Here is a 26,213-nt window from a genome sequence, read left to right on the forward strand (position 1 = left end):
GTGCTCATCAAAGTAGCATCGACAGCCTCCTTCAACTATATCTCATCAATTAAAAAGCATTATGAAAGTGATTGGATTTGGTATTTTTATTATGTTTATGCTAACGTTTACGATATACAGTTAACTTTCTGTTACCGAAGTGCTGCATAAACGGTACAAAAATAAGTAAAAAATGGCAATAAAATAAGGAAGCGAATATATGCTGAGATAAATAATGAGACATTACTGATGGAACTTTAAAATAATCTGTGCATGCAAAGTAAAAAAACCCTGCTTTTTATGGTTTTATTAAACATTTCGAGTGTCTGGGCTGCTTTAACAGAAAAATAGGTTAGATATTCCACTAAGAGTACTGGAAAATCTCACTTTAGTAGAAGTACTGCGCTACTGAGTTTCAGCCACTGTTTAATTCTAAAGTAAAATAATGTGAGAATTACAGTTAATTCAAAACTAAGCAAAATTTTAGTTTTTTCCTTGTTCATTCCTGGTGTTTATATTTTGTGTTGCTGCACGCAATACTGCACACAGGAAGTGATTTATATCCATAGACCGACTGAGGCAATGGCAACACTTTTTGTAAAACCTGGTCGTTTTATTCAGTTTGACTGAATAAATGCTCCTTGTCCCCACTGCACTGTCTATATATACACACAAACGCTCCCTCAATCAGGTCTAGATAAAGGACACAGCACACAAATGGGCAGAAGAAAATCACCAAATGGTACACACTGGAGCTTTAAGTCATGCAGTTTATTTTGTGCCAGAAAAAAACCTGACGGAACTATTTGTGTTTGCCGTTTTAATCACCTGGATGACCTGAATATTTCCATTTTTCTCCCATGAAGAGCTTAAATTATTCATGTAGACGAAATCAAAGTGAATTATTTAATGAGGAATGACTGGAAATTGCTTGGTTAGCAAAAAAAAAAAAAGAAGCAAAACACAACGTGAGCTTTTTGTTTTGCAGATTAGTAAACTCAGGTTACTGCGTTCATCGCGTCTCCTTCATGCACTGTGACGAGGTAATGACTGCCGCATTCCTGTGTGTTGAGTAACGATGATTGAACGGACTAATTCCAATCTGGCTCATTGGTTCTGTAGTGGATGTGGGTTTTGAATTCAGTGATGCAGGTTGATTTCATCAGGGTTGATGTGCGTCAGCGTGCTTGGCGTCTGAGCTTTGACTCCTAATCCAGGCCTGTGAATCTGTCACCCTGTCCTTTCAGTTGGACAACTAATCTCCCTCAGAACCTTGGGAATATGGGAAATAACCCTGGAGCCAACTAGCTGCGCTAACAAGATTTGGGAAAGCTGGTGGTGGGTGGAGGTCACATGCCCTCTTTACCTCGCTGGTTTCTCAGATGCCAGGACTTCCTGTTGGGTTTCAGTCAGGTTTGTCCCTCACATCCTGGGCAGAGACTTAGTGGTGGCTCCTCAGACTCGGCGGTTCTTCTCTCATCATCTCCCTCCGTCCTCAGAAATGTGTCCCTGGCTTATCGGTGTCACATGATTCACAAGTGATCCCATGATTCTGCAAATGGTAATGAAGGCGACAACTTCGGACATAATCACTTGTGACTTCACTCTGACTTTATAGCCTTTTGACTTGGAACAAGTTTATATCCTGCTGAGGATATAGAACCAAAGATTAGAAGATTATGCTATTAAAGGGAATATAAGACATCATCCAAATCATGTGGCACGTACAGTAGGAATCAGTTGGACCGCAGGAAATAATCGAGCAGGAAAAAGAAATACAGATTAGCAAAAGATAATGTAAGTAAATCATATTTACTAATCAAGGAGACGAATGCTGCAACCACTATTCGGTCTGAGTTCTCTGATTTTTCCAGTGTCTTAAATGTGAATATTTTCTGGTTTCTTTGCTTCATAAAACAAAGAAATCATTCAAACTGAATGATGTTGGTTTGGGGACAAAAGAAGACATTTGAGAACATCATCATTTCCAGGTTTGGTAAACATCAATCAGCATTTTCTGATGTTTTATGGAACAAACAAGTACTCGATTATTCGAGAAAATAATCGCCAAAACCGACAAATAATACATTTTCTGAATTTGGTTCTTGTAGGACAGATGGGGGCCAGGGGCTGACTTTAGGGGGCGCTCTTGACCCATTTTGCTACACCAATATCCCATATCTGCCACAATATCTGACAACATTTTAGTTGTCTCAGAATTTCGGACAACTACCACTACACTTGCTCTCACTCTTGCATGATTGGAGTGTACAAGATGATGGCTAATGCTAACCCAGGAAACTCACCTGTGTATGATCTGTGTATGGGGTGGGCCTTAAGTAAATTAATGGGAAACAATTAGAAATAAGATACTTTGGATAATAATATGGGGATAATTAAATAGTAGTAATCAATGTAAAACTCAAATGGACATCTTGTCTGGTTAAGAGGGGGCTGGTCTAGAGAAAAAAAAATTCTACAATGTTCCATCATGATATCACAATTAAGATATCCATTGATGATATTTCACAGAATTTCAAGGTAAAAGTGCTTGTTTTGACATGGAATGATGTCAAATTAAAAACGATGACTATTAATGGTGCAAAATAAATCTATTAAGATCAAAAATATAACAAAACTAAAACTGCAATTAAAACACCAAAGAAGCTCATATGTATATATATTAAATTAAATTAAATGTAACGTTGAATGTAAATGTGATGATTATAACTGAATGCCTTAATATTGTGAAAAATATTGTTAGCAAATATATTTATATAAGCGAACAGCGAGGACGGTTCTCAAACCCGGAAGTGTTCTCGCTCCGCCCATTTTTACCAAGTATGCATCGGAGGTGGCTTAAGCGTACTTGGGATGGCCATGTATCCCAGAATACATTTCGGCGGAGCATAGCAGCAGATAATAGAAATATAAATCTAAAATAAATATTTTTCTGTGTTCCGGAACAACATTTTAACATCATTTGAGGCGAGAAATGAGTCATTATGAATTCAAACATGTGGTTAGTGTATGAAGATATGACGTATTTATAGTTTGGCAGCGACGTTTGTCGGAGGTGATCAGCTCCGCCTTTGCGGACGCTCGGCGCTCACTGTGCCCGGCACAGAGCAGCGTTACCTCGGCCTGTCCTGATGAAATGATCCGCTGGCTCAGACGTCGCTGTCATTAGATGCTTGGTGTGATCAATAGATTTGTTGTTGACGTGTTATTTTGTTTTTAATGGAAACTTTTTGACCTGACAGTTTGAAAGTTTTTATATTATTAATGTTTTTTTTATTTTAACTTTGAATATTAGATTTATATTAAAGTCGCACGGTCATTGTATCTGTATTTAAATATAATATGTAAATATTAGATATGTAGAGTAGTATATATTTGTACACGTCATATATACTCTACAATGCTGTAATATATCTATTTTCCACATCGTATTATTTGTATTGTATATTTTAATAGAAATAAATTAAGTTAAATATTTAAAATGTGAAAATAATAACAACATATATATGCATTTATTAAAAGTTTTTCAAATGTTTATTTATCAACACCGTAGATGGCGGTAATGAGGCTGCAGCACTTGGCGCCAGCCACCATTCAAACAGCAGAACAAACATACTTACATACTTGCATAATTGCATACTTGCATAATTGCATACTTGCATAATTGCATACTTGTGTACTCCCGTACTTGGCAAGTATATACTCCCAGCGTACATCTCAAGTATATAATTCCCAAGTAAGCAAGTACATACTTACTTGAGTATTGAGAAACGGCCAGTATCATCACCAGCAGAAGCAGTTCCCCTCCTCTTTCCCCGCCCCGGCCGGCTTACCCTCCTTGCCCGGCCCACATACCACGGCTGTGTTACCGCAGGGAGAAGTTTGTTCGCCGCGTGTCGTGAACCATGGAGGAGTTAGCCAGAGAGAGCATCAGCCTGCTGGCTTCAGCCTCGGCTAAGCCCCCGCTGGACGTGGCCGTGGGTCCACGACTTGGTTCCGTGGGGGCCGTTTTCATCATGCTGAAGTCCGCACTGGGCGCCGGACTCCTCAACTTCCCCTGGGCCTTCGAGAGAGCCGGAGGAATCCGCAGCGCTGTGACCGTGGAGCTGGTGGGTCAATTCAGTTTAAAACCGTTTCTGAGTGAGTGTTTATATATATATATATATGTGTGTGTATATATGTATATGGTAGTGTTTTAAACTTGACACATAAACTTGTTAAAAGTTTGATTTTCACACTTTATTTCAACATTAGTTTATATTTCAAGTTTTGGTGTTTATTGATTGTTGGTTGAGATTTATCATTTTTTTTCCAAAGCAGCCATTTTGACACATTTTAGCAGAAAAAGGGGAAAAAAGAAAGGCACAGGTGTTGGTGATGACAGTAATGATGGCGCTGTTCCGTTTATCTAAGTCAGGACTGTGTAACAGTGAACCAGTATGAGCCCAGAAACTAGCAAGCTAAATGGAATTCAGCCATCGTTTATTTAATTATATCTACCTGTGCTTTTCCCCCTAACTGTGATCCGTCATAATGTCTGCTTTGAAAATTAATCTTTACAACAAAACATGATGAATTTGAGGCTTTTTTTGTAAACATACTGGAATATGTTGGCCTTTTATTTTAAATGTAAAACGTAACATATGAAATTAGACCTGGGTAAAATGAATGGGAAGAAAAAAAGGAGATTGAGCCATTTTCTATTTATTCAACTTTAATGGAAAGAAACACATAAAAAAACTATCAATTAGGAAGAGGAAGTAGTAAATACAAGAGGAATTTAAACATACTGAAGGATGTTGGCTTGCTATTAACATTTACATAATAACTGTAAAACTTAAAGTAGATGTACAGGGCCTTTTCTGACCTTTTGTGTCTCACTGTCCTCTCTGTCTCCACTCAGGTCTCCCTGGTGTTCCTCATCAGTGGTCTGATCATCCTGGGCTACTCGTCGTCCATCAGCGGTCAGTGCACCTACCAGGCGGTGGTGAAAGAAGTGTGCGGGCCGGCCATCGGTCAGCTGTGTGAGATCTGCTACGTCTTCAACTTGTTCATGATCTCCGTAGCCTTTCTGGTCATAGTGGATGACCAGCTGGAGGAGTGTGAGTCAACGCGACTTCATTTGTATGAACAACCTTTTGAGTTGGACCTGTGTGGTGTTGTTTTGGTGCCTCTATTTCTCATTGAATTAGAAATGTGGTCCATTATCATCCCTATCCTAATAATAGCATGAATGGCTCTTTTACTGGTTTTTACACTGGATTAGGGGCAGGATTCACATAGTCCACAATTATTTTGATAATCGACTAGTCACCGATTATTTTTGCGTTTAGTCGACTAATCAGATCATATGTAAATTGCAGGTTTATCGCCCCAGCATGCAGCTGCACTTTTATAACCACCATTAGCTCCCCATTGAAGTTTTTAAAGGATGTGCTAACTAAAAATAAAAGACAATTAAGATTCAGTCAGCTTTTAATGAATTTTGCGGCTTGTAGCAGCATTTATGACATTTTTTAATGTGATAAATAAAATAAAATGAAGGCACAACTTAATTAAACATTAGCTGTAAATGTTTAGTGCATTGTAAAATGGAACCAAAAACTCTGCACTTCTATATTATCTATTATAATGTTTTATAATCTATATTATAAAACATTAGCGTTATCACATTTCCTATTCAAACATGACATCGCTGTTATAACGTTACAGCAAACACATAACATGTGTGCTAAAGCTAATGAAATGGCCATTGTTAATATTAACATTTACAGCTATAAGTAAGTAACTCACTGTAATTTTACCAGCTAACTGAGATGACTGTCATTTAATCAGCAACAACGTGCTTCCTTTTCAGATGCTTGTGCATCAGGTCAGGGTTAGGTACTGCCATGGAAGGCAACTTCTGCCTTGCAGATTTTGCATTGCACATTCTTCTCTTTTTTTGGGGAAAATGCTCCCAAACTTTTGAGCTCCATTGCCGACTAGCCATGATACTGTTTGGGCATAACGTCTCCGGTGACATCACAGCTAACCCAGATTACCACCACTGCGCAAGTTAATTTGATTGTCCTAGTCCACAATACCAATAATATCACAATACAACAATTCTGTGATAATCAAGACAATTATGGCGTATTTCCAGCCGCTCTACTCTTCTTTTTATACGCGACACACACACACAGAGTGACTAGTGACTTTACACCAGACTCCTGTAGTTGTTGGAGATTAACCCACGTTTTTAAGTATTGTTAAGTAGTTGTAACTGATCTACAGTTCGAGGCGAGTAGAGCCGGTGGAAATACGTCATTTTAACGCGATACATCACGTTATCTGTCCAACTGAAGAAAACAAAACATCAATGTGAAAAGTTAAAAGTGCAGGATCTCTCAATTTATTCACAACATAGAGAACAACGTGCATAAAGTCTATGTATTGAACGTGAATGGAGCATCTCTTAACGTAGCTTTCGCCACCATTATCCCGCTGTAAACTCTCTCTTCTTTGGCCATTCCCTCATTCATTTGAGCAGTGAAATAGCAACGCCCGGCGAGTGAAACTGGCAGCGACTCTTTAATTTGTTAATTAAGATATCTATATTTGCCCTGGCATACTGATTATAGTATTGCACAAGGAAGGATGACAGTATATCACCAAATAGATATTTTGGCCCCCTAATATAGATGATAGTAGGTAATTTTTTTTATCTAAAACTAGGTGAAGACAAGAGCAACAGTATTATGTCATCATCTTGAAATGTATATTATTTATGGGAAAACATAGCAGCAGGCAGCATCAGACACACACTCCCTGTGTGAAAAACCCAGTTGTATGCAAGATAGAGCTACAGTAACACGTAACACTCCACAGTCCAGTGTGACACCAGCATTTTTTATTTTTTTTTTACCTTGGCACTTTTGCCTGCATTGTTCATAAAGAGTAATATGTGAATAGGTGGTGGCAGAAAGTAGCTGAAGGAGACCCTGTGGGCTTACTTCCAGTGTTTTGGTCTGATGTGATGGTTCTCGGTTTTGTATTTTGTACCTTTTCTAAATCCTACACACTGTAGCAGGACACGTCTTCCTGGTTACACCAGTGTCTCATCCTTCTCTTCTACATTATCACTTTTGTTGCTCACACGTCTGGCCTGTACGTTCTTGTTTGTGTGTTGCGTTGCAGTGTGCGGCTCCGTGTATGAGCTGGTCACTGGTCTGCCACAGTCAGATCTACCGCACCACTTCTACACAGACCAACGCTTTGCCCTGGTGTTGCTCTGCGTTTTCCTCATCCTGCCGCTGTCCATGCCCAAAGAGATTGGCTTTCAGAAATACATCAGGTCTGTGAAGTCTGTCTTGTTCTTGTTTGGGTAGACAATTTAACACTTTTTTTTGTATGATTTCTGTCTGAAGAAGATGTTTTTTTGTTTTTCTGTCCTCCCACAGTGGTCTGGGCACTCTGGCTGCGACCTACCTGGCTATAGCCATCATCATCAAATACCACACCATGCCTTCTGTTATGGTTCATGTCACCCCGCTCTACAGCAGTGGGTATGTACCTGAGTTTTCAGACATGAAATCCAGAGAATGCCAAGAAATTTGGAGTGTTTTCTGGGGTGTTTTCTGGGGTTTGGGCAGAATTACCTGCTGTGTTTCCAACTTCACTCACATATGCATTTTCCAGCAACTTCATAGTAACTGAGAAAATAGTCAGTGTCTTTATAGTGGATCAATATTCTCATCTTATTCTAAGTATAAAAAAAGAGTTTGGTCATATTCTGTTCTGAAACCTCCTGGAAAAATTCCATCTGACCCATTTTACCTGCTACAAAGAAAGTGGAGTTGCTCATTCTGAATCAATTTCACTGTGACTACATGCTTAGTGGTCTCCATTTACTGCTGCATGAAGGTGTGTACCTCAGTTGTTTGGTTAGAAATGAGGAAAGGAGGGGTAGTTATACAAAAAAAGATTTATCTGTCTATCCTAGACAGTGATGTCTCAGGAACTTTCAAATGTACACAAACAAAATGATGAAAGGTTGCAATGACTCTGGAGAAAAATCGTGTCGACTGAAACCGGCAATCAGGCATACAAACCGTTTTTTTTTTTTTATCATCTTCCTGGCTGTCTTATTTATGTCATAAATCTTTTTAATCAATAGAACTAGTCCATGTTATTGGGTTTCTTTGAGGCAGACGTGGCTTTCATGAGTCTGTGTATCCATAAATCTGCTGTGAAATCAGGCCACCGGCATCGACAAACTAGATCAAACTATTCTGCCGCCTCCTTCAACCCTCGTGTCAATGTCGCTGACGCTTGGGTCTGGCGGCCGCCCTCGTCGGCCCTGCACTTGTGACTGACAGATGGACATTATGGTAAAGTGTCTCTAAATGGCACGGCGTTATAAATGTTGCCCTAATAATGGCTTCTCCCCCCCCTCCTCCTCCTCCTCCTGTGACATTTGTAAACGTCAGAAAAAAAATGACTGTCGTGTGTGTGTGTGTGTGTGTGTGTCTTTCATCTCTTCCTGTCTGTGTAGAATCAGCTCCTGGGCGTCCATGTTCAGTGTCATCCCAACCATCTGCTTTGGTTTCCAGGTGAGTGCAACAATTTGAAATATTGCTCTGTGTGTGTGTGTGTGTGTGTTCGTGTATGAACAGAAACATTGTACAAATATTATTATAGAATATTCTGTAATGCCAGGAAATGGTGGAGTACGCCATAGAGATTAGATACTTTATTGTCATAGTAAGAATATACATATATTATAACGAAATTCAAACAGTTACGGACTCATAAATAAATAACAAATCTATGCATTCACACTTTACAACATACATTAACCTATTTTCACTTATATAATAACAGATATCCTACCCCTTCCTCCCCAGAAGCCAGTGTTGCCTGTTCATGGTTGAGAAAAAGGGCTGTAATATAATATTTATGTGAGTCCCAGGAAATGAAATGTCCAATAAAATGGCTGAAGAAAGACCGACCAGGGAAATTATAGCTCTTAAGGGTTTTTCTGGGTACAGATGAATGTGATGGTGACAGGAAGAGTGGCGGATGGAACCTCCTGTTTAGAAATAAATGGCTTTCAGTGAAGTTACAGAGAACAGGATGAGGTTGTCCAAACTAGACTTAGAAAACATCCAGATGGTCTGTGCCAGTGTGGACGTCCAGAGTTTTATTTTCATGTGGTAGATTCAAAAGAGAGCTTTCTTTTTTCCCCTTAATATCAGTTTTCAATCATCACCTTGCCATTAAAGCAGTTTTTGGCATTTCTGTGAATGATTGTGTCCTTCAGGAAAGCAAAACCAGTTCACTTGTGGCAATCTAATTCTGAGAAAACAGTGGTTAAATATTAAATTTAAATGTACTATACTATAAATTCAGGACCCACTAGGGAACACAAACCAACACCTTGTCTCACACAATATCTATTATCTGTTTTACCTAAATGTATCCTCATGCTGCTCAATGTAAAGACAGAAAGATAAACATTTTTGGTGGAAGTAATAAAACCAAAAACCATCCACATGGAAACTTCTCGTGTTCTGTTTTGTAATGAGGTCGACATTGGAGTGATGCAGTGTGAGTTCTCTCGATCGTATATAGAACCTGATCTTTCTCAGGAAAGTGTGATTAAGTGTAGTGTAAAGGTCATTGGGCCGCTGCAGCCCGGGGCCGCTGTGCTCTACAGGAGCCATGAGAGAGTGGAGCTTTTCATATTTAATAGCAGGGTGCGGTGGGTGGCTCATTCTGTCAATCCAAAGCAGGACAGACTGATGTGGAACTTCCTCTTAAGTTGCCAAGGCAACCCCTGAATGATGCTGACGGAATCTAATAAAATACGGAGTTAAGTGCGAAAGGACTGATGCATGTCATCTCATAAACCCACATGCAGACAACACTTGCTGCCTCAGAGTGAGTGATTGCTCTGCACAGGGTTGAAAAGCCACTTGATGAGACCCTGAGAGCTGGAGGGGAGGGGAAGCCCCATTTTAAACCCGAATATAGCCCATAGTTTTTCTCATTTTTTTTTCCACACCAAACCGGGATGTTTCACTCTCTCCTCCTGCACCAATAAACGGGTGAGAAACCTCAGTGTTGGTGACTCTCAATCTGTCTTGAGAGTTAAAGCTGGGGTTTACAAGTGTGGAAATGCAAGAGGCTGCACTCCACAATTAAAGGAGAATGCAGCCATCAGTGGCAACGATGGATGATTACTCATGTGCTGCTTGAGCTGGGAAGTAGCAGCTTACTTCATATACACATGAAATATATATATATGTGTGTGTATATTTATATATATATATATATATATATATATATGTGTGTGTATATTTATATATATATGTATATGTATGTGTGTATATGTATATATTTTTATATATGTGTATATGTATATATATATATGTGTGTGTGTGTATATATATGTGTGTATGTATATGTATATATATGTGTGTGTATATTTATATATATATGTATATGTATGTGTGTATATGTATATATTTTTATATATGTGTATATGTATATATACGTGCGTATATGTGTGTGTGTGTATATATATGTGTGTATGTATGTATGTATGTATGTATGTATGTATGTATGGATGGATGGTCAGTCACATTTGGTGTGGACAACTCTAAACAATCTTAAATGAGAGTCCACATTGATTACACGCATTCATCTCTAATCCCACCCTCACCCTAGTGGGCATTTTAAACTCAGCCAGAGAGGAAAATTAAGTAGATATTTCATTTCAACTAAACATTTGTGTGTTGCAGTGCCACGAGGCTTCCATTGCCATCTACAGCAGCATGGAGAACCAGCGGCTGTCTCACTGGGTCCTTATCTCTGTGGTCTCCATGATCTTCTGTCTCATAATTTACTCCCTCACAGGTAAGAAGTTTTTTTTTTCGTTTTTTTTCCTCCTCCTCCTCAAGGAAAAGAGACAATTAGACAATTTGCCCTAACAAGATATAAAACATCAAACAACATTGAAAAACTATAAAGTAGGAGTGCATCTTTGACCACCTGGTAGCAGCAGCAGCAGCAGTAGTAGTTTGGATAGTGGATTGTTTGTAGTGAGGGAATTTACAGGGTTCCTTGAATGCATCTCATAGCTGACACTTTGTGGATCCTGCATCATTGAGTGGGGTTTTATGAATTTAGTGGGAGTTTTATTAATGTGACAACCTGGGGTTGTCACATTAAATCTAGAGGTCCAGGTAGATTAAAATCTCCAGAACATCATAAGGTCCAACACTGGTAATTGCTTTAGTATATATTTTTTTAATAAGTGGAGTAATGTGCATGTTTGTTTAAAAAAAAAAAAAAGGCTTTCAAATCAAATTAAGTTTGCTGAAATAATATTTTTTTCAGATTAATGCGTGTCACTGAGATGAAAGAAGACATTCAGCAGTACTGAGGCTCAGCTCATGCATCCATTGTTGCCCCAGTTCACTAATGTAATTGGTCTGTATTTGTTGGAGCTGTAGTGCCGTTAAGATTAGCAAAGCTGTGCCAATTTAAAATATGAATGCTCAGCTAAAAAGTGGCAATTATCAATGATTTATATAATTGATCCGGGTCTGGATTGGACAGCATCTCTGTCTGTGTTTGAGCTGAGAAGCAGTTATGGGCAAGAAAAACATGGATAAACTTTACTTTTAGTTGCTTAAGGAAAAGCTCGCCTAATAGATTCTATGCCAGCTTAAGTGTTTCCTATATTAGGAATATTGTCATTGCTTTACCTTGTTGTGAATCAGCCTCTTCTGTCGGGAAACTTGATGTTTTCTGTCACTTCAAGAACCACTGCACGAGAATAACAGGGATTCAGGAGTTGTTGATTCAGTTCCCCAAACTCACTGATCTGAAAACAAACATTTTTATTTTTTAGCGTTCTGGCTCATTACTGTCAGACAGTGTTTCTGCAGCTGGGTTTTGCCTCTGTTTTTTACCATGAATTCATTCTTTATTATTACTCCCTTTAGACCTCGACACAGCAGATCATAATGTTGTTTTCAGTGAGCTGCATGTTGAGTTGTTGTATCCAGATTTTACTCTGGATGCCCTTCCTGATGCAACCCCCCCCCCCCTGTCCCCATTTATCCGGCTCAGTTAATTCATTCCTGTTTTAATCCCTGAATGATAGTGTTTCACGGCTGTACCAACACCCACCCACAGTCCAAACACAAAAACACTCATCACATTTAAATCCACTTCTTCCTGCATCTTTGCTGAGTCAGCTAAATTCTACACACTCATGCTCCCTTTGCCAATAAGTTTTATCTGCCAGGATTTCATCAGGATTAACTATATGGATTTTCTTTTTGTCTTTAATTGTATTATCCCGCTCAGTGTCTTGGATTAATATACTGATGGACCTGCTATTGTAATTCATCTTTTCCCTCCCAGAATATTTATTTATATATTCCATCGACCGTGAATGATGGCGGGGTTGAGGAGGGGCAGGGCCGTGGAAACACACACAAACATGATTTTAGTTGTTACCAGGACTTGCTTGACTGCTCCCTCTGTTTTCTGACAGTTTTAGATGTGTTTCATTGAAGTTCAAGCTGGAGTGTAACCTTTGATGTCGGTGTACTTTTACTGCCAGTTTTTAAAGGTGTAGACCAGGGACCTTTGGAGATGATGATGCTTTCTATAAAAATCTTTCCATTTAACAAAATTCAGTGAAACGTATATTCTTTGTTCTCGCCATTAAAATATGTTTAATAAAATGTCATGCATTGGGCTTCTCAGTAAAGGCCTAATGAGTTATTTTTTGATCAATACTGAAATCATAGTTATTTGTGTTGTGCTTGCGTGTATGTTGTGGAACTGCATTGTGTTGCGTTTTCTTGACTACTTTTTCCATGCAGCCTCTGTAGTCTGTGCGTGGCCCGTGGCCCCCCCAAAAAACAAACACATTAATTAATTATTTATCATGCATACAATTAGGTTGTAGTTAATTTACTGAATTCAATTAAGTTTATTTTGATTTGTAATGGCACCAAATCATAACGTACATGATCTCAAGGAACTGTACATGGACGACATCTAAATATCTTCTGGAAATGATTCAGTTTCTAATCCAAAAGGATATTAGATGTCACAGATATGGCTGTAATTTGCTTATTTACCATTTTAATTAGTTGATAATCCCACCTAGAGCTGAAACAGTTACTCGATGAATTGATTACTAATCAATTACTAAAGTAATCGTCAAATATTTTGATAATCGATTCATCCGTTTGAAGCTTTTTCATTATTAAAACAAGCTTTCTGATTGTTTTGCTTCTTAAATGTGAATATTTCCTCGTTTCTTTGCTCCATATAACAACAAAATCATTAAAACTGAATTATTTTGGTTTGTGGACAAAACAAGACATTCGAGAACATCATCGTTTCATCAACATTTTTTAACGTTTTCTGACATTTTATGGACCAAACGATTACTAGATTAATCTTGAAACAGATTTCTATTAATTGTTAGTTGCAGCTCTAATCCCACCCACTTCAAAGATGGTTTGTGTTCTATCCGTTTTCGTTGACTTTAATACTTGTGACGCCGTCACGCGTCCTTCTCTGTTGCAGGGGTTTATGGGTATCTGACATTCGGAAAGGACGTGAAGGCCGACATTCTGATGTCGTACACTGGCGATGATATCCTGATTCTCATCGCCAGGCTGCTGTTTGGAATCTCCATCATCACCATCTACCCCATCATCCTGCTGCTCGGCAGGTCGGTGACACGTGTCGCACGTTCAGTGTGATCCTCTAACGAAGATTGAATCAAAAGAACAAAGTCTTATCTGAGTTAAATTAGTTGATACCAAGTGAACCTGATGTGAAAGGTGAGACACCTCCATCTCTCTTACCTCAGATCAGTGATCCAGGACCCCCTGCTGAGCTGGCGGCGGAAGCGTCACGGCGTGGTGACGGCGGACTTTGAAAACCGAAGCCGATACGTGCTGACGGTGCTGTGGATCGCAGTGACGCTGCTTATCGCCATCTTTGTGCCAGACATCAGCAAGGTGATCAGTGTCATCGGCGGGATCAGCGCCTTTTTCATCTTCATCTTCCCAGGTAAGCGCTTGGGGCCCCACGATGATGATGATGATGATGATTATTATTATTATTATTATTATTGTTATTATCACGTGCGATGATTTAAGCGTGTGTTTGTGTTTGTACAGGACTGTGTTTGATCTTTGCCATGCAGTCTGTGCCCGTGTCCTGTAAAACCAGGTGAGAACGTCATAATATATCATCAATATACACCAAAGTATAAAAGCAGAATCGATATTTACTAAAGAAATGACAATTCTGTACATTTAAAGGCACAATGTGTACAATTTGGCAATGTTTATTGGTGAAGTTGCACGTCCCTCACCTCACGCTCCATCTCTTCCAAGTGTGTTATCGAACATTTTGTGGGTTATTGTAAAATCATGGCGGTCCAAAGTGATGTTTCTGACTGAAGATTACATTAAACTGTCAAATGCTGAGCTTCTACATCATCATCAAACTTTAGTCTTGGATTGAATCATGGGGTGTTTTTTTTTCATCTCCCTCTCCAGAGTCGTGCTCACAGTTTGGGGAGTTGTGACCCTGATCAGTGGAGCCTTCATCTTTGGTCAGAGCACCACCATCGCTGTCATGCAGCTGCTGGGAAAGATCTGACTCCACCTCCCCTCGCAGATCTGTGTTTTCATGGAGAGAACGCTGACCACGTGTGAATCCCTCCCCCCCCCTCTCTCCTGTACAGCTCATGTTGAGTTATGGCCACCATGGACTCTTTAAAAGTGAACTGATCCCCACACTAAGTTCATTATATGGAACTTTGGCTCGGGTTACCATAACGATGAGCTCCGTCCGCCTCCTGCAGCGACGACGCGATCCGATTGAAATCCTCAGGTATTTCGGGCACTTTGTTGATTTTCTGTTTTGTACATATCAGTATTAAACCTGTCAGTGTTCAGTCTGTGGGTTATGATGAAGATTGAGATTTGATGTGAGCGAGCACAAAGTTTGTCACATAAACACAAAACTGTCAGTAGAGTTAACGTCAAAAATAATACAAGATCCTCACAGGATCTGGAAGTTTCCACTGCCATAAAAGAAAAGACGTTTGTATGTTTAACACGAAAGAGCTGCCTCCTGGTGTGTGGGAGTAAAAACACCAAATATTGTTTCACGTTTGAAGAGATTTACGGATCAAATTTTGCACAAAATCACTTGGTTAAAAGACTCAAAAAGAGTCTCGGAACAGTTATTTGCAGTAAGGGTGCACTGATGGTAAAAGTCTGGGCAGATTCCTACGTGACAATTCAGCTCACAGTTAATAACGACACTGATGTCTTTTCTGTTTTATTTTTGTTGTTCACTTTGTGATGGATAAGCAAATAAATCTTTATCTTATAACCCAAACCTGAACTTGGCAGTTTTTTAAAGTCTTCAACCCTTCTCACTCTTTGGATCATTTCAAATTCAGTCTTATAAATGACTTCGGGAATAACCTTGAGCTTTGCTTTCAGGGAATTGTTTAGCCTCTTATTCAATTATATGACAAAGGGACTGTGGGAACGAAGCTGTATCCTTATTGGCTAAATTAATTTAAACGTCTTCAAACTTCAAAAAGTGATCACAGTCAGTGTTTTCAAATCAAAGTCAAACAAAAAAGGTTTCCAGGTTTCTAGTTTTATTGAACTGCATCACTCTACATCATCTAGAATTTCAACAAGATAATCTTTTAAGACCATATATATATATATATTTATATATAATACTTGCATCCCTGCAATAAGTCTCTACACGTAAGAAGAGAAAGCTGTTTTACTGAAACGTACATTAAAGAATTAATATTTCATTTAAACATTGCCATAAAAGTGAATGTTCATTCATGTATGCCATTTTTTTTTCTAGTCATATATCGTATATTTCATATAATAGATTTTTAGTCTCTGTCTCCTTTCATAGGAATACTAGAAAATAAAGAAGGTAAGAAAAGCACAAAACCCATTGAAGAGTAGCATGGCCTAATACTACAGCAAAGAAGTTACTGGACATTCAGTTGGCATGCACTCAGTAAAAGGATAGAAAAGAACACACTCATAGAAGGGAAAGAGATGGCCTTGATGTCTTTTTATATCGTGTAACAACACTTGTTGAGGTAAACCTGGTGACACGCTGCTCAAACCCACCAGCCTCACTACAGCTACAGGTACATACATATCCATCCGCTGTTTTTTTACGTGTTGCCAGAAAAAACATTGAATCAAGGCCAGCTTCACTACATTTCAGTGGCGTAACTCTTTCACGGTATGATGGCGTGGTGGGAGGGTCTGAAAACAACGGGCGGCACAGTCTGAGGGACGTTCAGGAATGTATCATCGGGACGCAGCATTGGCTTTTTTTTTTCTCCACACACTGTGTCTGAGCTCACATACACGACCCAAACCCAAGCTGGGCTCAATGTACTGTACCTGTACAACAGAGAAGCCCTCAGTTAGAGCGCGTGGCTGCATTGAGCTGGACACTGTGTCACTGTGGCTGAACCACCGACATGTAAACATCATAATCCATGCAATATGACTTTAATTCTGTTCAGAATACGGCCGCTCTGTCTGTGAAACACGCTGGGATACAATGAAGAGTTGACCTACGGTTAAAGAGATACGTGGCCTTATAATTAAAACAAGCCTTTTGATTTTTCTGCATCTGACATGTGAATATAACAAAGAAATCACTAAACCTAAATCATTTCAGTTTGTGGACAAAAGAAGACATTTCCAGGTTTGGGAGACGCCAATGAATATCAATTATAAAAAACCTTATTTGCAGCCCCAAAGACATGTTAATTATCTAAATGAATGTTGTCTCTTTCATTCCCACACTGCATTATGTCATGTCAGTAAAGATTTTCCTGAGCAGTTTATCATCTCAATCTCTAGTTTCATACAGCATGGTTTCCTGTGCAGTTAGAGGTGGTTCTTCTTCCCTAAGCCTCACCCTCTCATCCAAATATGGTCTCTTCTGGTTTAAAAAGAAACAAGATGATGCTAGATAAACAGGACTAGGGCTAGTTATGTTAGCCATTGTGAGCGGGACAGTGGACAGTGTCCACAACACCGCTAGCAATCCCGACTCAACGTTTGTTTCCACGTAGGCCTAGTCTACGTACATCAAGCAACGCAGAGCATGAAACAGTAGGTGGCGTCGTAACGAAAATGTACCTAAATATCAACAAAATTCAAGTATTTCAATGACCCATGTCTATTTTCAAAAACTTTCAAGCGCCGATTGAAATCTGACCTGACGTTCTAAACCGCTCCAGTTTAAATTCAAATCCAGTGGTCATAAACTCCACAGTGAATCCCAGATTAGTTTCTTAGACAAATCGGCGAAACCTTCGCATGCATTTTCTTAACGCTTGTGTACTACAAATGACATTTTTCACACACATTCCTTAACCCCCCCCCTGCCCCGCCCCGCTCAGTGCAGCCATGCAGTGCTCTAAAAGAAAGCAGCGGTGCCAGATTCCACATTAATATCAGAGTAGCTGTATCCCCCACAGTTCTGGCAGGTGACAGAGTGGCTGTCAATCACAGAGGACAAGAGAGAAAATAGACCCAACAGTGAGGCGGATGAAGAGATGGCACCTTTTGAAAGTAGCTATACAAAGCTACAAAGGAATGATTCGTTGATAAATCTTCAATCTGATAAACAGTAAATACTATATATCTCTAAATACTCTCATCATACTCAACAACCTCTAATATACACTAGCTTTTAGTCACAATAGTCACTCTTTTTTTACATTGTGCTTTCTGAATGAGAGTCTGATTGTTGTGTGGGTTAGGGTTAAGTGGTGTAAGTAGTAGTGGGGCGTCAGTGGATCTGATCAATTTCCAACAAAGCCAAAAAAAAAAACCACTTTACCTCGACTGTTTTTTTTATATCCAGTAATTCCAGATTGCATTTTTGGGAGGTCACTTGAGAATAATGCAGAGAATAATAACTGCAGAGACCAGACCCAGTGATACGACCGTGTATGTGACACAGACGACTGAGATTTGCACCAACCAGGCTGCAGATTAAGATGGATTTTGTTGTTTTCCCTTCACTTTTTTTGCACATATATATATGTCAACGACTGGTGCTTCTCAAAGTCAAGGAAGGATCCTCGAACGGCTGAATTTCAAGGATGTTACATCACCGCATCCACCTGAAGGACTGTTCCAGGGTGTAGCATCCTTCAAATTCTACCAAGGATTGAGTCAATCATACGGCTAATTTACAGGCATACATGTTGTACTGTATATATCCTCACTGCAGTGGGTGGGTGCATATTTTGTTGAGCGACCAAAGTGATAGCCAAGTATATTTTTATATTTGTCATAAATGTAAAGATTAAAATGAAGTAAAACATGTAACTGTCAGTATTTTGACATTAATCATAAAATATATCATGATATTCCATCTTGTAATCACGATAATGAAATTCATGACAATATTTCGCACAGAATTTCTCAGAAGTGTTGGTGATTTGGAACTACATAAAAAAATGTTTATGATGCAAATTGAGTCGATTAATAGCAAATACACAGCGAAATGACTTAAATATAAAGAGGCGGACCTCATGAAATAAATTTGGGAGCCAGTTAGAGACAGCTAACTGCGGTTAAGCTGTGTTTGTTAGCCGATGTTGCTAGTTAGCATAGTTAGAATGCCGGCTAATATAAAATATAGACAGTATTCAAACACAGGATGTCTTTTATTTCCACTTATATTTTCTACCTGGTTAATGTTTCATGAACAGCCACTCGTCAGTCACTCAATGTAAGAGAAACAAACACTTTTTTAAGAATAATTTACGGGTTTCCAGAATGCTAGCTAGGTGCGTGGTCTCTGCAGAGGCGGACATGCTTAAGGAAAGACCCTTAACTTTGAGAAGACCCTTATGTGTGGTACAAATGTGCGTGAAGCCTAATTTTCTCTAGTGATGCGTCGATAAAGTGGTGCACGGAAATCAAATGCAATCTGTGAAACTGTCTTTGTGTCAAAACGTTAACTGCAACACTCCACTAAAACCAAGAGGCCTCCACTGAAAGACCACCAGTGGGATTTCCCTGCTTACTGGGAGTTTCACGTCACATCGAAAAGAAAAAAAGAAATAAAAAAATTAAGTAGTTGTTTGAAACTCCTTTGAAAAACCTCCTTTAGCATGTGATGATGTTTTAAGGCTTTATATTCAGTGTCGTTCGGATGGATGTCTCTGATTCTGGTGTTCTGATTCAACGCAAACTGTTTTCCGATAAGCTCAACAGCAACTGTAGAGAGCCACTGCCACTTAACGATGACAATAAATACAAATATAATAATCATAATCATAATAATATAAGAGAACAACATTGGCAATTATGTACAACTAGACTTCCACAGCTAATAAGCTACCCATCACCAGAGTCGGACCAGGAATATACAAACAGAAGGCAGAGATAAAACGATGTGTAGCTGCATGGAGAACAGTGAGGCGCTGCCTTTTTCACTCTACTAAGTCTCTTCTGTCTCAAGGTAGCAGCAGACTCTTTTCGAAAAGTCAGTAAATGATCCTTTGACAGCAAAACAATCACCTCTAAAACGAGCCTGAGGTCAACACTCAGAAATACAACTAATAAAAACTAAAATAAAGAAACCAAAAAGCGCCGCATGAAGAAATATCACTCCGTGTTTCTCTACATGTCTGTCTCGACATGGGGTTTCAATGCTCGCGACAGTTTTCTGCAGTTTTTCCTCCTAAAACATGCTAAATAATTGTCTTAGACGTTATTCCACAGCAGCCATTGTGAAGATCTCAAGGTAAAGAAATTACAGTTCATCGCCAAACAAGTAAAAACATGACAGAATTCAGTTAATTTTACAAGATAATGTGTTTGTTTTTTTCTTTTTTCTCCCCTGAAACAAACCTTGGGAAAAGGTCATGTAATGTAACCCTGGTTTTTGTTTGTAGTGTACTGAGCTACCAAACTCTCTTTAGTCAGCAGTAAGGTATATTCAGGTTTTAATGTTTGGATTTGATGATGCTAATGTAGCTACAAGTATCTGCTGCTCATTATTACTGGAGCTCGAGAGCCTTCAAGTTCTTCAAGTTTATGTATGGGATGCTTGGTCCTACGTTCCCCAGTTCTACATACTCTAATGTCCTCTCACACATTCCTGAAAATGACGTTCCTCTGCTCAGTATTTTCTTATTAACAAACATTGGGAACTTGTCATGCGTTCCACAGCACTGCAGAATAAGTTTCACTATTATATGCCCACATTTAAAGGGACTAATTAGGTTTACTTAGGAACATATGACCTTGGGGGACATAACATCTAGGGAATGTGAGAATTTGGGAATAAATGACTCTTCTTGGGAACTTAAAATCTTTGGGAGGCAAGGAGTTGAGAACATATGACATTGGGAACATTAAAATCTAGGGAATGTAAGAACTTGGGAAAAATATGATCCTGAAAACAAAATATTGGGAACACGTGACAAAAGCATGGACTTGGGAACGTATGACATTGTGTACATGAAATCTGGCGAATGTAAGAATTAGGAAAACATGTGATCCTCGGAAGATAAAATCTTGGGAACATGACAATAGAATCATGACAACTTGGGGAAACCTGTGGACATATGACCCAAGAGACAGCACATTTTAAGAGACTATAGCGTGAAGAGAATACTTTTACTTTATAGAGGATTCAACAGAGCTCTTTACATCAGCAGCAGCCATCTTGGTTGTTTCATCTTTTAGACAAATCTACCTGCACAAGAGTAACTACCAGAACTACCAGAACTCTCTCGCCAGAACTTCACCTTTTATACTCTATTTGTTACTTAAAATCTGTTTCCTAACCCTCAAGCTAAAGTTTAGTCAAGCATGCAGTGATTTCCTGAGATTACAGATAATATTGGCGTGTTGGAACCTCATTTACCCAACATACTGTATCACTGGAAGTTCAGAATGGCTGATGTGGGAATAATGTCCCAACAATGTGGTCATTTTACAAATCAAAAAAATAATAGTTGTTGGAATAAAATAATGTGGAAAGAGCAGCTCCTATGACGTGACAGCTACATATAGTGAGCTTCGTGTAAATTCTACCTTTAATATAAATTAATAATAATAATAATAATAATAATGAGGGGGGGAAAACAAAACCACACAATGCTCTTCCCAAAAACAGTTAATGCTACATGAAAAACTCAACCGCGGGTCCATGCTACATGACAAACTCCACCTCACCAGTGGCTCAAAAGCTACTTGAATCATCAACATGAAATAATCCAAAATCTCAAACCAGCAAACTACCCAGGGGCGAGATGCAAACGTGTTTAAATAATCTCACGCCGTAAAATGCATTTTTTTTCACTGAAGTTGACACCATTGATTTGCACTGTGTAAACATGTACTTACAAAAAGAGTTGAGGGAATGTGAGGATTGAGGGGGCATAGGAGGAGGAGGAGGAGGAGGAGGAGGAAAGGGGAGTGAGAGTGGGTGAAAATGCAAAGGGACAAAAAAAGGTTTTAGGGATAAAAGGGGGACGACTTAAAGAGGACGTGGACAGAGTCCAGGAGTCTTGACGCGTTATCGTCATCATGCTCAGGCCCTCTTCACGCTGCACCAGGCGGCTGCAGAGAAACAGACAAAGAAAGAGCACTTTTCATAAGTAAAGGCACATTCCAACAGAATTACATTATTTAAGAGTGTAAAATTTAAATAAGAAGATTAAAAATGTTAAAAGTTATTAGTAACTCAGTGATTGCTACCACATTCTTAGCTTGCTGTGTAATGTAAGTGTTAGCAGTAGGTTAAAAACATGTCTGGCTTCTTCCATTTGCTCTTAGCAGCTAATGTCATGAACTCACCAGACTGCTCCTTTAAAGGTTCATTGTTTTACGCAGTTGTTTAACGCTGCGTTCCATTAGTATCGGAAGTCAGAACTGGGAGCGACGTCACCTCTGATTTGATCGCATTCCAGTTGAGAAGTTGGGAAAAAACATGGACGCAAACTTTTCTCGTGCTAGCCAATGTTAGCCAACGTTAGCAAAACAACGTAATACTCAGTATTTCACTCACACAAACAGCGTAGCAACATCTCAGATAATAATTTCACTATCTGACCTGCGGAAGCCTGTAGCCAAGCAGAACAGGAGCTTGGCTTCCCACCGAATGGTTGGTAGTTCAAGTCCCTCTTAGGTCAAAGGGTACTATAACCTCAATGTTTCTAACAAACAGGATGAGGACTTGTTTTTGTGTATTAATGAGGGCATGTGACGTCTAATACAAACAATGTTTTTGTAGACAAAAGTTAAAGTTATTCGGGTCAAGGGCTCGGGTCTCCCTGAGTACCCAATCCCCATTAATTCATTGTTAATTGACCCCAGCCACAGAATCTCCTTTTGCTGGTGCCAAGCTCAGATAAATGGGGGTGGAGTGGCTCAGTGTTTAAGACCCTACCCTGTGTGCGAAAGACATCATGGTCGCAAGTTCAATTCCACCCCTGGCTGATTGTACTCAATTCCATTGTAAGTCGCTTTAGATAAAAGCGTCTGCTAAATGACATGTAATGTAATGTAATAAATGGGAGGGTTGTAAAAAATTCCTGCCAAATAAAATGTGCAGCTCATGTGCTGCAGCGCCCCCTAGAGAGGGAGAAGCCCTCTTCTAGAAAAACTAGAAACTAAATGATGTGATGGACTGACTTCATATGAGTTGAACAGTGTTTTTAGCTGCAGATTTGTGAGGTTGTTGTTGTTGTTTTACGAAGTTGAAAATCGCACCAGAGGAGGGCACTCCAGCTTAAACCTCTGACTAGAGACTTGAAAAATTCCAACTTCTTGACTTTGGAACGCAGCATTGTTCTGCAGCTCTTTTACCACTGACCTGGCACGGCTACAGAGGAGACGGCCTCGGGCTGGCACAGTGTGTCCACCTTCACATGCTGAAAGGCTTTGTTGGGGGGAGACTGGAGGTGTCTGCAAACAGAGGAGAACACACACACACACACAGACAACTTTACACACACACCGCCTCAAACTGCTTAGCATGCCCCTCAGCCTTTACTGTAGGAGTTGAAATATTAATGGCAGTGAGACGCTGTGATCAGTGGAGCAGAAACTCTGATCAGCAGGCAGCTACATCAGCAGCCTCTGCTCGTGGTCGTACGCTAAATCATGATCACCTGACTCGTGGTGAGTGCAGAAGACTGTCAACTCACAGTGACAGTAGTAGAAGGAATGAAAGCTCTCTTTATTTGGTGATCACCGGTCAATAAAGGACAAGAACGGCAGGCTCAGCGGTGAAAGAAAAAAAAAAGAAGAAAGATTTAAAATGGAGGCAGAGTGCTGACTCAGTCATTTCACCAAACAAAGTGATGACTTTTAATATTTTTAAAGTGGATCAGTATTAGGAATGGGCCCATTTGGCAGCGATCGGCCTCCACACAGCATTTTACGCAAGTTTCATTCTGACTGATGCTCCGGCTTCAATTTTTAGAATTGCAACTACTTTAAATGCATTAACACTTCTTCAAAATTAGGTTCCTCCCCACATACACACACACACACACACACGCAGCACTGAGCGGCAGATATATTCGCGAAGAGCTTCAGGTTTTGGATTAAAATGTTCCATTAGAGCCAGACGTGACTGCAAAAAACTCACCTCTTCCACTCTTCCTCTCCGTCCCAGAACTCGTAGACGACGAAGGATAAACCGTCTGGCAGACGCACGGCGGTCACACTGGAGACGAGAGGGATGACAGAAGGAGATTATGTGACGATAGATTAGACGTAGCAGATAAAGAAGTGGAAGGAGGAGGATGGAAACAATATTTAACAACAAATGATCATATAATAGAGTGTCCATTAAACCAAAAAACAATATTTTAAGTATGTCCAAGAAAATAAAACAATAAAATAGCAGGAAGAAAAGTCATTACTCGTGACACTGGGCTACAAAATCTGGCCTCAATGTCTTTACATATTTGATCCACTTAGTCCTTAACTTGATAAATCTGTGACAATGATCAGCTTCCAGTGTTGTAATGTGACAAAGTACAAATACTTTGTTACTGTACTGAAGTGCAAAATTCTGTACATTACTTTGCTATTTATATTTCTCGCAGCTTTTACTTTTACTCCACTACATTTCCTCTAACTATCTATGTTACTCAGCACGACCAAATCAAATCAGAAGAAGAACAGTTGGTATTATGGTCTGTATTTCTAGTCTTGATGAGCTGCTTTACACTACAGTTTTCACCCATTCACCCATTCACATGCAGCAACATGGGGTTAAGTGTCATTTCTCAAAGACACATATAGATTAGCAGAGCCAGGAATTGAACCCACAACCTTCCAGTTGAAAGACAACGTGCCCTACCACTGAACGACCATGGCTCAATCCTTAATCCTCACTTTTTTCATACTTTTACTTTTGAAACTTAAGTACATTTTATAACAGAAAATGACTTTTGATACTTAAGTACAGTAAATGTCATTTATGTTTACTTTAGTAATATTATAAAACAAAAGTGACTTCAACTTCTACCAAAGACATTTTCTGGTAAAGATACTTGTACTTTTACTGAAGTAGGTCTTTATACTGTCTCCAGCATTTGGCTTCTCCTCATATAAAAAGGTTTGGGATCAAATATCAGAATTTCTATCATTAGAGAGATTTACGCTCATAAATGAAATGAAATAAAAAAAATACTCTTGGCAGGCATGGATGATTAATAGAAGAATTATACTTCAAATATTTGTTATGATTTGAAATGCTTCTTGAACTCTGGATATTATGTTGGAGCTGTTTTGTTTTTGCTTTGTATCTTAGTGAATTTGTTTACGTTCTTTTTTTTAATATATTCAGTTTTGTTGTCTGTTTCTGTAAATAATGCACTCAGTTTACATGTGTGATTTGTGTATATGAATGAAATAAACACAATTAGTAAATGGTTTAATATGTTAATATGTCAAGTAAGCAACTGTGTTTAGCTATTTTCAACGTTCCGGTTTAACAGGAAGATTTATTTTGAAAGTCTGTATCTGTGTGTTTCGATGCAACGTAACAGCGGAAAAAATATGAAGAAAACGGAAAAATGGTGACAAAGTTCAGAGGAAGATACACATTACAAACATTGAGTAGATAACGCATTTAACAGAAAGCAGTTGTATAAATATTGTTTTGTGTCTTTTATTTAATGGCTAATGTATCTGCTGGCTTACTCAATGGTGCTATCAATGCTCATGCTAATGCTAATGTAGCTCTTACATTGGTCTTTTTACATCAATTAAACTCTTTGACCATCAGGAATGGCTCTCCCTTTCTTTGACTGGATGCTACACTATTTATTTAGTACTTTCTTTTAGTTTTAATAACCACTTAAAGCTGCTTTACTTTACAATTTTGCCATTCACCCAGCACATTTCCTATCACAAATCTTTCATAGTCAATCACAAGCTGCCAACACATGGAGTCAAGTACTGTAGACGATTAGAGCCAGGAATCGAATTCACTCCCTTCCAGTAGAAAGACAACTCGCTCTACCACTGAGCTACTGTCGCCCGAAAAAAACAAAAGAAACAGACACTGTGATACTTTCAGGGAAAACAGAATGTGTGCGAGCACTTGAGAGCATGAAAATGAAAATCACATCGATAAAAAGCAGAAGTTGCTGTAAAAGAGTGGATCGAGGGCAGTGAAAATTTTATTGGCCAATTCAAAGAGGGATTTTTACAACACGAAACATTGCTGCAATGATTTGTTGATGCGTTCTCAACAAGGTAATGGAAACAGTTTCTGTGTCTGACACACATCAGCGCCTCCACTATTGCTGTTTTCTGTGGGAATCTATTTTTGACAAGATGACAACTACCACAACCTCATTCATGATAAAATCTCAATAAATCATGACAAGAGCAATTCTGACGACATACTAAACTATGACATTTTTGTCAAATTTTGGACGACATACTAAACTATGACATTTTCGTCTCATTTTAGACGACATACTAAACTATGACATTTTTGTCAAATTTTGGACGACATACTAAACTATGACATTTTCGTCTCATTTTAGACGACATACTAAACTATGACATTTTTGTCAAATTTTGGATGACATACTAAACTATGACATTTTT

General features: G+C 39.0%; 2 protein-coding genes across 2 annotated transcripts in view; one reads left to right on the forward strand and one right to left on the reverse strand.

The window, feature by feature from the left end:
* The first annotated feature begins 3,779 nt into the window (after nt 1–3,779).
* slc38a8a (solute carrier family 38 member 8a) lies at nt 3,780–14,821 on the forward strand. Its single transcript, XM_044035770.1, has 10 exons — nt 3,780–4,109; nt 4,904–5,102; nt 7,180–7,336; nt 7,443–7,547; nt 8,537–8,594; nt 10,788–10,902; nt 13,603–13,750; nt 13,892–14,094; nt 14,205–14,256; nt 14,589–14,821. The coding sequence occupies exons 1-10, from the start codon at nt 3,906–3,908 to the stop codon at nt 14,689–14,691; spliced, it is 1,344 nt and encodes a 447-aa protein (XP_043891705.1). The 5' UTR covers nt 3,780–3,905; the 3' UTR covers nt 14,692–14,821.
* Nucleotides 14,822–15,692: 871 nt separating this feature from the next.
* The window catches only part of necab2 (N-terminal EF-hand calcium binding protein 2), a 521,316-nt gene continuing 510,795 nt past the window's right edge, over nt 15,693–26,213 (reverse strand). The window contains exons 11-13 of the mRNA XM_044035771.1: nt 23,731–23,808; nt 22,951–23,042; nt 15,693–21,695 (exon numbers count right to left, since the gene is read on the reverse strand). Of these exons, the coding sequence (XP_043891706.1) occupies nt 21,667–21,695; nt 22,951–23,042; nt 23,731–23,808 (199 nt within the window). The 3' untranslated portion in view covers nt 15,693–21,666. The remainder of the gene's footprint in view (nt 21,696–22,950; nt 23,043–23,730; nt 23,809–26,213) is intronic.

Source organism: Solea senegalensis, linkage group LG10 (genome assembly GCF_019176455.1).
Source record: "Solea senegalensis isolate Sse05_10M linkage group LG10, IFAPA_SoseM_1, whole genome shotgun sequence".
In the NCBI taxonomy this organism is placed as follows: Eukaryota; Metazoa; Chordata; class Actinopteri; order Pleuronectiformes; family Soleidae; genus Solea; species Solea senegalensis.

What these genes read in the sequence shown, in the direction of transcription:
- slc38a8a (XM_044035770.1), top strand. Translation starts at nt 3,906, where the DNA reads ATGGAGGAGTTAGCCAGAGAGAGCATCAGCCTGCTGGCTTCAGCCTCG. An exon ending in ACCCCGCTCTACAGCAGTGG is followed by an intron (nt 7,548 to 8,536) that starts GTATGTACCTGA and finishes CTGTCTGTGTAG; the next exon opens with AATCAGCTCCTGGGCGTCCA. An exon ending in CATAATTTACTCCCTCACAG is followed by an intron (nt 10,903 to 13,602) that starts GTAAGAAGTTTT and finishes TCTCTGTTGCAG; the next exon opens with GGGTTTATGGGTATCTGACA.